General features: G+C 38.7%; 1 protein-coding gene across 3 annotated transcripts in view; it reads left to right on the top strand.

The window, feature by feature from the left end:
* NBEA (neurobeachin) overlaps window positions 1-18,835 on the top strand; it is an 817,568-nt gene that overhangs the window by 222,850 nt on the left and 575,883 nt on the right. For all 3 annotated transcript variants that reach the window (XM_054015304.1, XM_054015305.1, XM_054015303.1), the window contains exons 10-11: window positions 589-722; window positions 13,241-13,349. In XM_054015304.1, the coding sequence (XP_053871279.1) occupies window positions 589-722; window positions 13,241-13,349 (243 nt within the window). The remainder of the gene's footprint in view (window positions 1-588; window positions 723-13,240; window positions 13,350-18,835) is intronic.

Below are 18,835 nucleotides of genomic sequence, written 5' to 3'. Positions count from 1 at the left end.
GTACATAATTCTACATTTGTAAGTTCAGCTTTCATGACAGAGATTGCACTACAGTACTTGTATGAGGTGAATTGAAATACTATCTTTTGTTTTTTACAGCGCACATATTTGTAATAAAAATATAAAGTGAGCACTGTACACTATGTATTCTGTGTTGTGATTAATATCAATATATATGAAAATATAGAAAACATCCAAAATATTTAAATTAATAGTATTATAATATTGTTTAATAGTGCGATTTAATTGTGCTTAATTTTTTTTAACTGCTTTACAGCCCTAATTTTTTAATAACACCTTTTGTGGCAAAATGGCCACAGGAACCTTACAGTATGTGTTACTTGTATAGACTTTGTGTGAAACATAATTTTGTGGTGTTTGTTTACATATTTGGATGGCTTTAAGTTATGAAAAGATATTATCTTTATAGCATTTAGATTAAATTGACAGAAAATAAAAAGCACAGTAAATCATTTGTCTTTGAGGCGCCATTGGTAACTAGTTTTTAAATATTAGACATTTATGGTAAAATGTGATATGGCAAATACAAACTAACACTGAGAAACTTTTTTTTGATTTTTAATATAGGATGTGAAAGCTATAGTAACCCACTCAATTCACAGTGCAATTCATTCGATTGGAGGGATTCAGGTTCTTTTTCCTCTCTTTGCCCAGTTAGACAATCGACAACTAAATGACAGTCAAATGGAAACAACTGTCTGGTAAGCTTATTTCAAGCAATTTACATAAAGTATGCTAGCAACATTTTTCTTTCTCTTGTGGTAATTTGGTTAATATAAATGCAGTGACTTATGTGCGCTCTTCTTTCTGTTTCTAGCATTAAAACATTAACTTTTTAAATGGCATTTACCACTGACTTTTATTTTTCCTGGAAGTGCTCCACCCTTGCCATGCCCCTGCTCTGCCTCTTCCTCCAAGGCCCCACCCTCGCTCCGCCTCTTCCCATCCCCACTCCAACCCCTCCCCCAAGGCCCCTGGCACTAGCTGCTTTCCACCCTCCCCCAGCTGCCAAACAGCTGTGACTGGTGGGTGCTGAGCACCCACTATTTTTTTCCCATGGGTGTGAGAGTCCCAGAGCATAGAGTCGGCACCTAAGGCATTTACCATGGTACTGTATAATATCGTGCTGAAGAATGCTTTTAAACTAAAGGAAATTCCATAGGAAAATGAAATTAGTGTAGTGCACTAAACATGGAGTTCAATCTACCAGGGGTGCATGTACAAAATATGTAGTTTGTTAATACCGTAGATCTTGCTTAATTAAAATTCTCCTTTAGTTGGCCTACTATCCCAAATTAACAAAGGACATGGCTCTGGTGAATAAATCTGTTGGAGAAGACTGCACATGCTGTATCAGGACAGAGAGGAGGACCCTGGTCTATTAGCCATAAGCACAGCTCTGAGTTATCCAGAATGATGGCTGTGGCTCAGTGCATATCATTAGTGTTGAAGGGCTTGAGCTGTTAGTCAGACAGCACAGATATGACAGTGTACTTTGAGAATTGCCTCTATGTTTCCCCATGTGTAAGATATGTACAATGGGGATGCTGATATTCAAGAATCTTCTAGAAAACAATGTCTTGCTGGGTGAGTAGGAGCACTCCCCCTCATGGATTTGAATGTTTAGAGTCTGCGCAAGGGCTATGCAACTCAAACCGCTTTCCAGGGCTAATCGTATAGGGGCCTTCTTCCCCTGCCCGGAACATTGGCCAGATGTTTTTTTAATCAACTCTTTTGTGTATTTTATTGTAATTAATAGCTGTGAATATTTTCTAGTCATTTTAGATAGTTCTTTAGGAAGTGTATAAATTGTAAAATTTTCTGCTCTGTTGTGTTTTTAATTCTTAGACACAGAAAATGCACTTCAGGATTAGAATAAATGGGAAATCAGACTTTCAGTTATTTGTAAGTTCAGTGGTATTTTTGAAAGAGTGGTTAACTGAAGAACGGTTAAACTAGTGTTAAAGTAACACCAAACTTTTGACAGACTGTGGAAAATCTTAAATTTTGTGTTCATTTCAGTTGTAAGATAAATTTTCTATATTTCATTCTGTTTTTAGCAGCAAGTCCAGTGTGGTGATTTAGTGGCAAATTGTATGCTCCCTTTATGGTGACTTAAGCACCTTTCACTTGAATTGGGTACTGAAATAGAAATGATTTCCAAAAACAGTATTGAAAATTCCTATATTCAATGTGTATATTTTCCAGTACATAGATATAAATTAATCACTGGATTTTCCCTGAAATAACTATACTCTGTTTGTACCACAGTGACATTGATTTGCCCCCCGCCTCTGCGCTAATCCCTCCATGTTTTACCCAGATAGAGTAGTTGTATACTTCCATAGGTGGGATACTCACTTATTGCTAACATAGATTTAATTGTGCTTTGCACATGGTGAATTTTACTTTGCAGTTTGTAAATACAGAAATGAAAAAATGCTTGGTTTGAAGTAACTGAAGGGAGTATTTATTTATCTGTGGACTTAATAGCATAGAAATAAACAAAATGACCCATTCTAGTTTTAGGAAGCTTTAGATATGACAAAACCTACTTTATATTCAATTTATTAAACTTATTTTGTAGACAGTAAAATAATAAATTGCCCTGACTCTTCTGTTGGAAGCACTTAAGTGAGATTATAAATGTGAGTTTTAGAAAACCCTCTTTCACTCTATGGTTTCCCTAGTGAAAACACTAAATCCAATTTTAGATGCATATGGCTGTTTATGGAGTTAGTGTAACTTTGACGAGAAAGACATTTGCTCTACTTGAATCAGGCAATACGTTCCTTTTTTTAAGATATTGACGTTCTTATGGAATCAGATTATTATTTAATTTCTAATCAGAATCTGGAACCTATCACGCTAAACACTAAGCAAACATACTGTACCAAGATGCAGTCACTGTTCTGAAGAGCAAATAAAAAAAAAAAGACAAACAGATGACAGATTGGGGAAAGAGATGTAACAAAAATGATTGAGCTGGTGATTGTTACACATTATATTTTTATTTTACTTTTTTATAGGATAGAGGATTATGGCAGGATAGGGGAATTAAAATAAACAAGGATGTAGGAAAATGAAAGAAGGGGAGAAGGGACATTGAGGAGCATGGAAAAGTCGGATGGGGAAAGGCACTAGAGAGGGAAGGATGTGGAGGCATAGACATTAGGGAGACTAAGGCTTGTTGTGTGGCAGGATTTTCTAATGTTTAGCTTCTTGTGTATTTCACTTTTTACCTAGTTGCTACTTTTTCAAAATTTTATAATTGATTTTCCCTAATTCAAATTTTTAATTTTTACCTATTTTCTGTTTAAACATAAATGTAATCATTACCTTGTCTGTCCTATGTAAATTTATAAAGAGAGATTATTACAATATGTTTAACAAAATAGCATTCTTTCAAACAAAACAGTTAAGCCCCATCTTCGTAAAAAGCAATTAGGCCAGAACATAACGTGTATTATCTCCCTGAAGAAAGTAAGTCCAAATGACTTTTGATGTCACCAAACCTTTTGCTTTGTAAAGACCAGCTACAATTGCTTTCACCTCTCTCTCTTTCTCTCTCTCACGGGGCGCGGAGGGGAGGGCAAATTGGGTGACTCTTTTGTAAGTGGGCCCTGATGTCTCTTGCCTTGTGTGTAGCTGGGAGGCCTCAAGGAGGGCTGATGCTCCAAAACAAATATTGTAGGCTTCCAACCTTTTTTCCCTTTTATTTTCTCAAAGAATAAGAATCAAAATCTGTTTAATAAATTCAAGTCCTTTTTCTAAATTTAAAGGGCTTTGTAAAGATTTATGGTCCCAACAAGGTTCCTACATTAAATTTTATTCTCTTTGATATACTGATACCTTAATTTCCCCAAAAATGATAGATTTAGTATGAATAAAATGTTTAATTACTGTGCTGGGCAAGCCTACCTCAGCAACCCAATGGCCTGCTGATATTCTTGTTCAGTTTGTTATTGTCCCATAGCTCTGTCTTATTTGTTCCAGTCTTGTGAGCGGGCCAAGTAATGATATATCCAACAATTTTGCTGTCTAAACACTGTAGAGATTCTTGTACTTATCTGCTCAGAGAAGACAGCAGCAGAACAATGTGAACTGCAGTCTACACTAAACTCAGTTGTTGGTCTAATTTTAGACCATCCATCATTCAGTGTCTTTTTCAGAAGGGGGAACTTGAATGCTAACAATTTCTTCTTTTCCTCTTGCTTCTCAGAGATAGTAGTTATAGTAGAACATTCTGCAGTTTGTCAGAGATATTTATCTACCAGCAAGAGAGGTATTATGCTACATATTTTGTGGTACAGCTGTAGATCCTTTTGATAATATATATTGGGATTATAATATCGGAGGATTAACATTGTTCAGCAATGCTCTTATATTTGTGTCACTGCTGGTATTAATTCAGGTGTACTTCTCATCATTGACATTAATATTGAATTTGACAATGTATGAAGTGTAATCTTCTATGCTAACTCAATTCCTGTGCAAATCATAGGTGACAAATTCTAATTCAGATGATTTTTCTGGTTGTGCTGATAATGATTCAGTACATCTGGAGAAAAATCCTGAAAGAAGTAGGAGGATTTAAATTGTTTGGTAGACTAGATTATGGTTAAAGCATTTAAAGGCAAAATAAGACTTGGACCCAATCTTTCATACACTTATTCTAGAAATGGCAGTCCAGGATTGCAGACTACAGACTTTAGATAGAAGAAATCAAGAAGAATCAGAAAGATATCACATATGTGGGAAGTAAATAAAATAACTAGAGTTGTTAAAGTTTTCTAAATACTGATTTTAGACAATGCAGAGATGAATTTGTTGCAAAAAAAATTAAAATTCATCCCCTTTTTAAACACCTATAGTAATAGCATTCTTCTGTATTTTTAGCTCAGTCAGTCCAGATTGAAATGATGTTGTCTGCCTCTTGAGAGAGAGGTATGAGTGAAAAAAAATGACAGCCTTGCATCCATGTTTCTGTTCTTTCTTTATCTCCACCTCTAAATAGTTTACAGTGTCTGCCCTGCCTTCGTCAATCAAATATCTTGCAGTATCAGTGATTTTTCTAGGCTTTTTGTGTTTGTTTTTTTCTTTGTTCCTGTCTTTGCAGTTTGCAGTTATACCTCATGTATTGGATAGCTTTAGGAGCACGGGAAGAACAAAATGGGGAGGGGTGAAGATAGGAAATGTCATTTGTCTCTCAAACTTTTACCATAGGTTTCTTTCTTTTAATCTGCTAGTCTACAGCAACACTGTTAAGAGCATGTTCTGATCTGGGTTTTGGAAATTTTTTCTATCACTAATATGTCCCACTCATTGATGTGGTCACGTAAATAATAAGAGAGACACACCGCAATATGATTAAATATGGAGACCGGAACTTTATTTAAAACTATTACCTTTCCTGGGGTAACAACCCCAAGCTACCTGTTCCATTGCAGTTCTCCACTGGCTCTAATGGCCCCAGGCACTACAAACCTGTGGGTGGATATGAAGGCCATGCTCCCTCTACACCTTCAAGCCTAGCCAGGGACCCAGATTGGAAGTCAGTCTGGTCCCATCCCACTTCTCTAATGCTGGAGATAGGAGACATGAAAGGAGGGGAGTTGCATGCTGCATGAGACATCGAATACCTCAGTACTGTCCTAAGAACCAATGTATGTCCAAGCAGCTCACTGAGTTACAGGGACCTCAAATCAGACCTTTCTAATGTACCAACCAACCTGCCAACATCACGACAGTTGTAATATAACCCCCAAAACAGACATGCTAGACAGACAGTAAAAACCCATATAGCAGTTCACCAGTTTTGCTATATGGGAAAAGTCCCTTTCAGACCTCAAAACTGAGGATCAGCCTAGCCTTTGGCATTGAAGGAGATCCAGCAACCAGATTATGGGTGAGAAGGGTGGGGCTGAAACATAATGCCCTAAATGGCTACTTGCCAGGCAGTGGATAGTAACAATTTCCCTTCCACTCCATCTCCTGCAGGGAGGAGCTAATCACTTTGGGTCCATTACCAGTCCCACAGTCAATGGCAGCAGTGGTGGGAGGTCAGGCTTTGATGGCTGGATCCAGAATGTGATACCCTTCTCCCTAGCCTGAAGCACAAGGAAAGGGGAAGAGGATGGGAAGGGAAAGAGGAAGAAGCATTCTCCTTCCCTCCTTTCCTCCACACACATTGAAGGCAAGTGGAAGGGGGACAGGGAACTTAGAAAAGCAGAGGGAGCATATGGAGACTAACCTAGCTAGTTGCTCCTGGTTAAGATCTTATCTGAACACATGCACAGCCCAGAATGTCTCCACTGCTCCATCATTGAGTAATAATAGGAAGCATTGGGGCCCTTCCTATTTTATAACTAACATGTTTTAGAAGGCATGATTAAATCTGAACAAGTCTATTTAATTTGCTGAACAAAGGGATGCTTCCAGATATGCACAGCAGGATGACTTCAGCTTTAGAGTCCTAACACAATTCTATTTTGCACTCTGTAAGTAGGTAATTTTCCCAACCTGCACTACAAACACAATCAACACAGTAAGTAAGGTCCAAACAAGGCCTCTTCATGTGTTTGATCTTATTAACGAAGAAATGAACAATAAGGTAATGAAGATCAGCTTAAACCTTCTCCCTCTGGCATGATTACTTCTAAAGTGAAGCAGATTAAGTGGTGAGTCACCTACTTCAGTGAGTCAGCAAACTCATTTAACCCTTTCCCAACAGGATTAACTCTTGTTGAAAAAGTGAGATGCTACAGACTTTTACCAGTTTGTTACCTTCTTTATAATTATCCCCAAAACACATTTGTCAGTGGATTGGAAAAGTTAACTCCAGGTAGTTCAGTTTTGACAAAGAAATTTACTAAACACAGCTTTTAGGTGTAGGTCTATATATATGTTTCCTTTATATTAATTTTCTCTCTTTATGTCTAGCAAATACTAGTGAATGTTAACAACTTTTGATACAATAGATCAATTGGTGCTTTTGTTTCCTCTTTGGGAATTATGAAATGTGAATGGGATCAGTTTTTAATGAATCCTCTCCAAAGTTAACCAGATACAGAATGTTGCAGTTTTCCATCCTTTCACATCTCCTGCTCAATGTACATGTCATACTGTTAGTGGAGATTGTGAGACCTTTGCAACAGCACTTCCTTCCTTCTGTTTCCATCAAACCTCACTTCTAAAATTTTCTGCCTAAATAATGTACAGTTCCAGGGGACAGTTAGCTAGCTTTAAATTTATGGAGGAAATGCTGGTGGGCAGGGGAAAAATAGAAGAATTTAGGCACAGCATGACTCTTCTCTCTATTAAGGGATATTTTCTATTTTGAATCAATGGCTCACCCTCTCAAGCTGTTATAGAATCAATTTCCATAGAGTCTCAGAAAGCAAATGTGGCCAAAGTTTCTTTTACCATCTTTGGTTGATCTGTAGACTTAGAACTCTCCTTCACTAATACAGACCATGCCATGTTTATCCATTGCTTCATTATCTCTGCAGTGTATTATTGTTGTTGTTGTTATATTACAAACTCCCTCTCTACTTCCTGTGACAAAGTTCCTCCTCTATCTTGGTGGGTCCTGCGCTTATTGGCGGATTTTCTTGCCTCAGAGATTCACCATGTGGGTTGGGGAACAGCCCAGAGACCTTACAGTCCAGGTCAATTGGGAGGTTTGGGGGGAACCCGGGCCCGCCCTCTACTCCGGGTTCCAGCCCAGGGCCCTGTGGACTGCAGCTGTCTATAGTGCCTCCTGTAACAGCTGCATGACAGCTACAACTCCCTGGGCTACTTCCTCATGGCCTCCTCCAAACACCTTCCTTATTCTCACCACAGGACCTTCCTCCTGATGTCTGATAACGCTTGTGCTCCTCAGTCCTCCAGCAGCACTCACTCTCAGCTCCTTGCGCCTCTTGCTCCCAGCTCCTCACACTCACACCACAAACTGAAGTGAACTCCTTTTAAAACCCAGGTGCCCTGATTAGCCTGCCTTAATTGATTCTAGCAGCTGTTTCTTAATTGGTTCCAGGTGTCCTAATTAGCCTGCCTGTCTTAACTGGTTCTAGCAGGTTCCTGATTACTCTAGTGCAGCCCCTGCTCTGGTCACTCAGGGAACAGAAAACTACTCATCCAGTGACCAGTATATTTGCCCTCTACCAGACTCCTGTACCCCACTGGTCTGGATCTGTCACATTCCCTCCCTTCCCCGATTTCTATTGAAGCATTTGTTGTTTGATATGGATAAATGATACGTCTGTTAGGTGATCTGGTCTGTAAGGGACATGGTGATATTTCAGCCCATTTAGGAGCATATTCTCCAGTTAATCAAATGTTTTGGATCCATAAAACAATAATAAATTGCTCTCAAAGGGGGAAAACATTCATTTTAGAGTTTGTTAAAGAAAGTTGCCTATTTTTCATTGATTCACCCAGTATAGACCATATAGCTGGGATCTTCAAATGTTACAAATAAATTGTCTTTATACTTGAAAATGTTTTGGGGTCTGAATACGCAACTTGAAGGAACTATATAAGCAGCTATTTTGATTACGAGCAAAAGTTATTGCTTTTTTTTTTTTTTTTTTTTTTTTTAAGAATGAGGATTATCACATTCTGGAATTATGAAACCCATTATCGAAAATCTGTTTTTTTTTATGATTGTAAGCTGTAAAACTATCATCCTTCTGTTTAAGGGGTGGCATTGCTAAGTAGCTTTTTAGTAACATTTCAACAGAAGATGATTTACACATAATAGGGATTCATATTAAATCATGTTTCTGAATGAAGAAAATCAGTTTATAGAGAAGTTAGATAATTAATGTACTGACTTTATAATGCATATGACAAAACAAATTATGTTGTGCCTAAATTATATAGGAAAAATAGCCAGCAAGTGCAAATATAAAGGATATCTTTGTCTCCCTCTTGAGCCCATAAGTTATTCCCATAGCACATATATTTTCTGATAAATATCTCCACCTTTCTGATTAAAAGCTTTCTTACCCTTCCAAGAGTACACTCATTGGTACATTTGTGAAAAATTTGTAGTAGATTATTCACATAACCAGTACCAGGTATTTATCATGATAAAGTACATATAATCTTCCAGAGACTGTTATCTCCATTACTTGCTAATTCTAGAATAAGAGGTGTAGCATCATTCATTGAAAAGTAAAAAGCAACAGAGGGTCCTGTGGCACCTTTAAGACTAACGGAAGTATTGGGAGCATAAGCTTTCGTGGGTAAGAACCTCACTTCTTCAGTTGCATCTGAAGAAGTGAGGTTCTTACCCACGAAAGCTTATGCTCCCAATACTTCCGTTAGTCTTAAAGGTGCCACAGGACCCCCTGTTGCTTTTTACAGATTCAGATTAACGCGGCTACCCCTGTAATCATTGAAAAGTGTGGCAATTTCCTGCTGTGGATTGAAAAGTATTGCTGGAAACATATTCTGATGTCCTGAGATCAACACATTTTTCATCAGAAAACACATATCTGTTTTCTTCTGTATGAGTTTACATGCATACCTGCCATTGTGTATATCGTATATTTTAGCTGTTGTGCAGGCAACCTGATGTGTTCTAGGTGGGACGTGGTATAGAGGTGATGTAGGAATGGGCTGAAGTATCCTTTATATTTGCCTTTGTATCTAGGAGAGTTGGAAATAGGCAAGAATGGAGAGAAATTTTGTATGGCAGTGCACAGAATTTTGCAAGTTTAATGTGAGCCCTGCAGCAATCCGATGCATTTTAGTTACTGGTAAGTTTGTTAAATTCTGTTTGAAAAATGTTCATCTTGGAAGATGGGCTTCTAAACAATATTACTTCCATTATGTCAACAGTAACCATTTTTAAAGCTTCTTTTTGGCTTCATGGTTCTGCTGATAAAATAAATGTTATACTTTAAAGTCTACAGCTATAGCTCATTTGCTAACATTTTGAATGGCCGACTTAATACAATTAACTGTTAGTTTGACTAGCTCTAGAAATATACAGTATTAAAAACTAGGGCCCTAATCCTCTGAGATTATATCTTCTCAAACAAGACCCTTCGAATTCAGTGTTAGAGAGAGTGATTACTTCTAGTACTATTTATGCTTGGTTGGGAAGTCAGTCTCAATAAATGTTAAAGTGAAACTTACAGGGGTGGGGGTTGAAAGGAAGTAACTTTCAAATTTGTGTAATGGTTAGATCCTTCAGGTAGGGCAGATAACTTTCCATAGTATAAAACATACATGTTAGATAATGTACAGTGTATAAAAGAGGAGAGGCCTGTCTCTGTCCTCTTTTCTTTAATTAATATTTTGTACAGGAGCTGTTATTTAATGTAGTCTGTCCCTTTCCCAAGCCAATGACTGAAACGTGTATGCAAGACTTCCTCAACAAACTCAGGCCAAGCATGTAATTTTTCTGTCCTTTCCTTTAATCATTTCATTTCTATGCTATATGTGCAATGGCAGTTTAAAAACAAATATTTGTGAAGTGACTTTACAGATCTTTCTTATATCATTTGACATGTTAGACGCCCCTTAATAGCTCTGTGTTCTGTTTAGTAATATACATAAACCATTTTTTCTCTAGTTATGTTTAACTGGCTAAATGTAGTCAATTCTGTTGTCTTATACAGAATTTGCCCCAAACTTCTTGATGGTTACATCTTTAGGTGAATGTGAGATGGCTCTATTTAACTTCTAATTTCTCTGGTACTTGTCATTTTAATTATTTTAGGTTTGCAGCGGCCCATTAACATGTTCTCTCTCAAAGCTTTGATTTATACTCTACATGGTACTAATGGCTTTTCCCCATAAAATACCATATTTGTTTATTGTGGTGTTGGTTGTCGTATATATTTATATTACAGTAGTGCCCAGAGGCCTCATACGAGACTGGGGCTCCATTGTTCTAAAGACATATGAATATATGTAAGAGTAAGTCTTTATCAGTGATATTACAATCAAAATAGACAAGACGAACAAATGGTTAGAGGCACAGAGAGGTGAAGTAACTTGCCCAGGCTCACATAGTAGGTCACTGGCAGAACTGGGGAAAAAACAGGTGTTCTGAGTCTCAGTTTACCCCCATATTAAATAGTCCATCAACCATTATAATTTCTAATAATAATTTCTGATTTTTATATCAATCATATTCATGATTATAATTCTAGGGCCTAATCTCACAATGATTTATGCTTTTCTTTAACTTTACACACATGGTGCGCAGTCCTGTTGAAGAAAAGGGGACTATTCACAGTGCATAGAATTAAGTACAGGTATAAAATCTATGCAGGATTGGCATATTAGGTTGTGACTAGTTTAAACAATTATATTTCTAAATATAGGTCAATCTGGAATGTTGTATATGTCATTTTTTTGTAAAACAGAGTTTGCCTCTTGAGCTGCTAAAGAGTAAAGTTGTTCACTATAGATATACTTAATAAAATACAGTGCTTTTCTATTAGGATAAAAAATAAAGCTGATGAATTTTACCTGATTTGAAATGAATGACAGTTTGACAGACTGATTTGATTAAAAGCTTTTGAGTACTGTAATTGGATATTGTCTGTGTTCTTTACTGCTGATAATTTGTAGAGGATACTGTGTGTGGTTTTATACTGATTACTTTACAATAATAAAGCAAGACAAGACACTAGATCCTATTCAGAGCATGCATTCTGACTACACTGTGTACTTTCATCTCAGCGCGTCTCACCAGGAATACTGCTTCCTGTTTCCCTCCTTGTGCCGATAATTTTTTTGGTGCTGACATGGATTACCTGGTCTCAAAATGTTTTCAGAAATAAAAAGTTGTGTTTGAGGAGCAGTAGAACCGTTAGTTAGATTCTTTAAGTAAAATTTAAATTTGTAAAATGTAGGGTTGATATTATCTTTAATTCATTCTTCCACAGTTGCCAGTACACAAATTAATTTTCCAGGGAGAATTCTTATAACAAACTGAATATATGGGGACAAATAGATATTTGCCTCTAAATTTGAATGAATTTTTGTTACTTTATTTTTAGAAGGGTTATATTTAAGGCCTTTGGTACACTACAGTTCATTTGCAACAATCCAACAGCTCTCTGGCTTATTTAAAAAATCATCCGGTGAAAAAAATGTGCTCCTCCTTTTTAATCTCTGCCATGAGTTCCTATTTTTCCCCTTCTGTGTACTTCTGAACAACAGGTGAATGCATTTCTTTCTCTTCCTCTGACACCACCTTATTAATGCATTTCTTTTCCTTGCTACATTGCTCTGACCCTGCTTTAATTGATTTTTTCTTCTTCTCAATTAATTGGTTTCTCACACATCCCTCTGTCTATCACCCCAGGTCCTCACAATATATATTTTCAACTTTTTTTGGCAAGTCTGTCTTCTATAGTCTCTCCCACCTTTTTTTCTGTTCCTTCAAATAGTAGTCTTTTGCGACCACTTTTTTTCATCTCTCCGTCCCAGCTAAGCACCTTGTTCACAGAGAGGGGCTGAGCACTACTGGCCTGGAGGCTGGTTTCCTTGATTCTCCTGGACTGGTCTCTTCTTTACACTTTTCCCAACAGGTGAAACTGATCTTTAGCCCATACTAAGGTGCACATTGGACCATGTTGTGTGGCCAGATATTGATGCCTGGAGTCTGTCCTCAGGGTTGTTGGGGAGGAAGTATGAAGGAAACACTCAACACCACAGCTCCATTGTGCTGTGTTCGGGATAGTATTGCCTGCATGAATACATATCGGCTTTAATAGTAACCATAGAGACTGGAGTGATGTGTAAAGTAGCCACAAGTTTGGTCTGAAATTTACAAGGTTTCTCTTGATTTTGAAGTTTAAAAGATTGCTGAGACAACCCCCGTCTACACTAATCTAGGTCTGTCAGCTGGATCTCACTCATCAGTTACTGCCTCATCCAACTGCCAATGACTTTGATAGCAAGTTCTGGAAGTGGGTGTTTAAAACTTGGGGCAGTCCTGGCCAAAGTAGGAGAGTTGACATAGATGATCATCACTCCTAGTTTGAATATGATTGCAAAAGTAATGTAATATGTGAATAATTGACTAAAAACTATTCAGCATAACATGTGAAATTTCTAGTTTCATACTTAAAAATAAAGTTCACTTTAAGCTTGTTTCTTCTCACTTAATAACTGATGACTAGTGAAAACACAAAAGATTGCTTTTAGAACATTTTAAATCTGATTAATGCCTGTACTTTACATGCAGTGCCACCCTTTTGGCTTTCCTGGTCGAACTTCTTAAGAGTTCAGTAGCCATGCAAGAACAAATGCTGGGTGGAAAAGGCTTTTTAGTCATTGGCTACCTCCTTGAAAAGGTAAGTTGTATTAATATTATTCTTTGTATTAATACTATCATTCTGAAAACCTAGCTTAATACAGTATTTTCAGTCATGTATTTTTTTGTGCTACTAGTCTTTTAGTTCTCTGTTAGTAAGTACCTAGGAAGTTCTGTAATTTTAATATTTTATATGCTGTTTGCAGGATGATTTTCTTCTTTTCCAGCCTGATAGTTCACGTCATATACTAATGTTCAGAAATCCCTTTTCTCTTTCCTCATATTTATTAGTAACTTCCCTTTAAGCTCAGATAAGTCTTACCCCTCAAATCCTGTGTAGAATTGGAAAGCCGAGTTTAAACATAGTGGGCACTCTTTAAAAGTTCCTCCAGTTTTTGTTTATTTTTATAATTTCATTTTATTTACACATACAATCCACATCAAAAGGAGTAACTATCTCTTATTCTAGGCACCCCTGAAAATTCCTTAAATATACAGTTTTGAATAGACAAATGCTGTAATGTCCCTTCAACCATTAATTAACAAAACAATAATAATAGAGAATGGGCTACCATCAAGAGCAGTCTCCTTCCAAAGTCTTCCCATTCCTACATATCTAGGAAAAACAAATGAGTCTTGCATCATGTCCTGAAGTTCACTAAGCTTTGGTTATTTATGATTGGATGAGTAATGAATCTGAAACCTGAGGAGTTCTTGTCAGATGTGCTCCACCAGCTGCCTCCTTGACTCAGGAAGGAATGGACTTCTCTACCAGTAATAGACCTAGTACTTGTCTACAAGTAGTTGCCAACCAAGAAGAGCATATCATCCAAACCTATGCTGTTGGAACAAATGATCCCAACACCTCCAAGCACAGATGTAGCATTTGTTCCCTCCAGAACTTACCTTGTTCCCATGGTGCCAGATAGTTCAGACCAAATTCTTGAAATTTAGTCCTCAAAGTAATTTTCCCCATAATGGAAGGTATTTGTATCAGCAGCCAAGTGGAGACAGTTTAGAACAGCCAAGCTGTCCACCACTTGAAACGAAATCACTGACTGAAACTTAGTAGGTGTTATTATGGAGCAAAATAAATGTTCTTTTCCTTGTACTGCCAAGGCAAAAGACTTTAAAACCCCTTAATGAGCCCTAGACTTGGAACCACTAGCACTCTAGTCACCCTACTGCCTATTCCAGTTACTGTAAACTTAGGTGACCTATGATGAAGGTGTGAAAGAGGAAACTTCATTGATAGTTGGGAACAAAATGTGTTATAAAATTCCATTTAATCATAAATGTGGGTCCCTTAATGTAACAGTATTTTCACATAAAGCCTCCTGAAAATTTACTGGTTCCATTGGTTTCTGAGGGTGGACATCAAAAATGGTTTTTCACCATAGGAGAAGTGAGTTCCAACCTGAAATTCAAAGAAGGCAATGACTGATATATAAGGGTATAATTTCCACCTTCTTTTCCATTCGGAGCATCAGATCAAGTTTGACCAGCTGAATGAATTGAGCTGAAAAACATCTGTGATAGTGCTATTGGTGCCAGAATGGCCACATACAGTTTATTTTAGATAGGATAACACTTTTTTTTTTAAAGACGGACTACAAATCCTCATGTTTCAAGGCATTTGCAAATCATTAAGTGATTAAGTTTATGAACACACTTCTCTGAAGAGCATTTTATTCATAATTCAGTTGCTTTCCTTGCCAGATGGCTTCTGTACTGTGGAAGGCTGTGCAAGGGTAGTAAACAGGGTCGGCTCCAGGGTTTTGGCCGCCCCAAGCAGCCAAAAAAAAAGCTGCGATTGCGATCTGTGGCAGCAATTTGGCGTAAGGTCCTTCGCTCCCAGCGGGAGTGAGGGACTGTCCGCCGAATTGCCGCCGAATCGCTGTACCTGCCGCCCCTCTCTGGAGGGCCGCCCCAAGCACCCGCTTGCCAAGCTGGTGCCTGGAGCCGGCCCTGTTAGTAAAACACAGGGAAGCCTCTGGAAGGAAGATAAAACTCAATTTGTCTAGTCCCTTTGGAAGTTACTTTTAATTTAATTATGATGATCTAGGCTTACAAGTGTGCAATAGGTTTCTGAAAGTGTTTAAAGGATAATCTAAAACACATAAGACACAGGGTGAATGAAAAGTTTTTTTTAGCGAGAGTTTTTTTCCTCCCCACCTCTCCCCACCCACCATGACTTGCAAGATCCACTATCAAGATTTTTCACAATTTTTCTACTTATTGGTCAGTGATAGGAAAGGATGCTCTGACGAATGATTCCTTCCCTGATTTAATCTTAATTATTTGGAGATTAAATTTGGTTAGGATTTTTTCCAATGGATGGGAATTGCACAACACCACATTCCAATATCTCTTCCATGAGTGGGGCACTTCATGTTTGGATCTTTTTGCCATCTGTGAGAACTGCAAACTTGCCCTCTATTGCTCCAGAGGGATGGTGGGAGATGACTCACAGGGCGACATCCTTCTCCTTTCCCTCCTCCTGCAAGTCATCTGCAAGATTCATCAGGATCGAGCAAGAGTGATACTAACAGCCCCATTTTGGCCATGACAGTGCTGGTTCATGGACCTCCTGAACTGGTCTGCCTGCACATTGCTCTGCCTCTCCACACAGCCAGATCTCCTCATTCAAGACCAGGGCCAGCTCCGGCATCCTAGCCCTCTTCACCTCACAGCTTTGTTTTTGGATGGAGCTCAAGCTCTGGCAGGGCCTGCTCAACCCCAGTGCATTGTATCCTTACCCAAAGCAGAAGAATATCCACCAGAGCCTGCTACCAAGTGAAATGAAAGCACTTCACCTCCCGGGCACACCATCAGCGTTACCCTCTCACGACGATATCCATACCTATTGTCCTGGACTGCCTTCTTGAACTCAAGATTTCGGGCCTAGTCCTCAGCTCCATATGCGTCCACCTGGTGGCATTCAGTGCCTTCCTCCACCCAATGGATGGCGTTTCTGTGTTTACACACCCTACTACAGTCTGTTCCCTAAAGGGCCTGCTCCACACCTTCCCTTCATTATAAAAACTCACACCCTTGTGGGACCTTAATCTTGTTCTCACCGCTCTCAGAAAAACGCCCTTTGAACTCCTGGTGATGTCCTCCCTTTCATATTGCTCCATGAAGGTAATCTTCTTACTGGCCATTACCGTGGCTAGATGGGTCAGTGAACTAGTGGCCATGATGGCTGAGCCCCCATACACCATATTACACAAAGACAAAGTGTCTTTGCATCTACACCCTAAGTTACTTCCTAAGGTGGTGTCCAAGTTCCACCTCAATCAGTGTATACACCTCAGTTTTCTACGCTAAACCCTACACCTCAACTGCGGACAGACTCCTCCACTCCCTTGATGTCTGCAACAAACCCTTGACTTCCAAACATCATCATCAACTCTTTGTTAGCAATTGCCAAATGATGCAAGGGCCACACCCTTTCCTCACAACTCATTTCCAAATGGGTCTCTGGGTGCATCCAGGAATGCTACACGTTCAGCAACATGAGGCAACCTGATGTCATCACGGCGCACTCTACCCAGGCTCAAGCAGCCATGTCGCCTGTGCACATTTTCACCTCACATTACACCATTGCTCAAGCAGTAGCAGCAAATGCAGGAGTAGGCCAAGCTGTATTGCACTCAGTACTTTCACCCACATTCTCACACCCACCCTCCATGCTGATCACTGCTTGCCACTCACCCACATTTGGAATCCATATAGGGACCATCATTTGAAGGAGAAGAGGAGGTTACTTACCTGTAGCTGGAGGTTCTTCAATATGTGTGGTCCCTATTTGGATTCCAATATCTGCCCTCCTTCTCCTCTGCTCCACACTGGAATATTCAGCAATAAGAAGGGCAAGGGAGAGGTGTCAACCCACATGGCCTATTATAACCTCGGACGGAAGCACAAGGTGATGCACGACGCATGCAGGTTAATGGACTCTGCTATGAAACCTTCCAGTGCTGGCACATGGCGCACATGTGCACCCACGTTTAGAATCCAAATAGGGATCCCACATCTTGAAGAACCTCCAGTTACAGGTAAATAACATCCTCTCTTACTTACCTGGTAAATGCTCCTGTCAGACTTGCAGCTATAAGAGAAGAATTATTATTTTTAATTTCACATCTAGCCTCACTATTCTTATTGTAGATTTCTCTACACTTACATGCATATGACCGAATAGAATGGAGAGAGATTATTTTCTGACTTGCGCATCAAATGAACTCTTATCTATGTGTCAGTTGCAAAATGTTTTTACTGGTGGTGATGCATTATTCCTACTCTACTTACCACCTGATTTGTGATCAAGAGGTTGACCCTTGCCTCCAATTGGTCCATGCATGATGCCAGCCCCCATAGCCCACTTGTCAAATTTTCAAACACCTTCATGCTTCCTCCCATGCTGCCCCTCATGCTTCGGAGAAGCTCCCCATAAACATGCACAAAGCTACCTGATTATCTACATTCAAAACTCTAATTTGCCATAATGCCTACAAAATAATTGACAACCATTAGGCTGCTGGTGTGCTGTGACCACTGCCTATCACCAATATTGTCTGATTGTTTCCTTTATACTCCATTGTCTGTCTGTGTCTCTCTCTATCTGCTATCTTTTGTCTTATACTTAGATTGTAAGCTCTTTTGGGCAGAGGCCATTTTTTTGTTTTGTGTTTGTACAGTGTCTAGCACAATGGAGTCATGGTCCATGACTAAGCCTCCTAAGGTGTGTTTACACAACATTTTGAAGCAAGCCTCCAAGTCTGGATTGATAGATGGGGCTAGTGGGCTTGTGCTAGCACTCTAAAAATAGTTGTATAGATAGAGCTTTGAAATTGCATCTCAGGCTCTGAAGCCCACCCTACTCCTTAGTATTCAGAGCCTGAGCTCCAGAGCCTTGCTCTATAATGCTGCGTAGACATACCGCTAGGTGCTACAATAATGCAAATGGAGAAGAAAGAACCTATCTTAAGTCTCAAATCTCAGGCTGAATTGCAGCATTGACAATTAGAAAAGAAAATCTTTTACTTGTTAAGGAATATACCAAATTTTCTCAGTTAATAGACATAGAACATTAAAAATAACTGATACCCTTACAATGGCATTGTGTTGCTGCTCAACACTATTGTTTTCTCTTGTTTACTTAAAAAAAAATGTAAAATGGATCTACATGTCATATCACTTCAAGTGAGAAAATAGCACTTCATCCATGATTTTACACTGTATGCTATGAAACTGAAGGCTTCTTTAAATAAAAAGGTAGTAAGAAAAAAAATCAAAATTCAAACTACTCTGTAGGTTTAAAAACAAAAGCCTGCTTGCTCAGTTGTGTATTGAGACACCCATTGACTTGGGAAAAAAATGTTCCACCATAAAATATTTGCAAAAAGAAGAACAGGAGTACTTGTGGCACCTTAGAGACTAACAAATTTATTAGAGCATAAGCTTTCGTGGACTACAGCCCACTTCTTCGGATGCAAGAAGTGGGCTGTAGTCCACGAAAGC

This window comes from Malaclemys terrapin, chromosome 1, assembly GCF_027887155.1.
Source record: "Malaclemys terrapin pileata isolate rMalTer1 chromosome 1, rMalTer1.hap1, whole genome shotgun sequence".
Lineage (NCBI taxonomy): Eukaryota > Metazoa > Chordata > Testudines > Emydidae > Malaclemys > Malaclemys terrapin.
The sequence above is the reverse complement of the archived record's forward strand: the minus strand, read 5'-3'. Positions and strand labels throughout refer to the sequence as shown.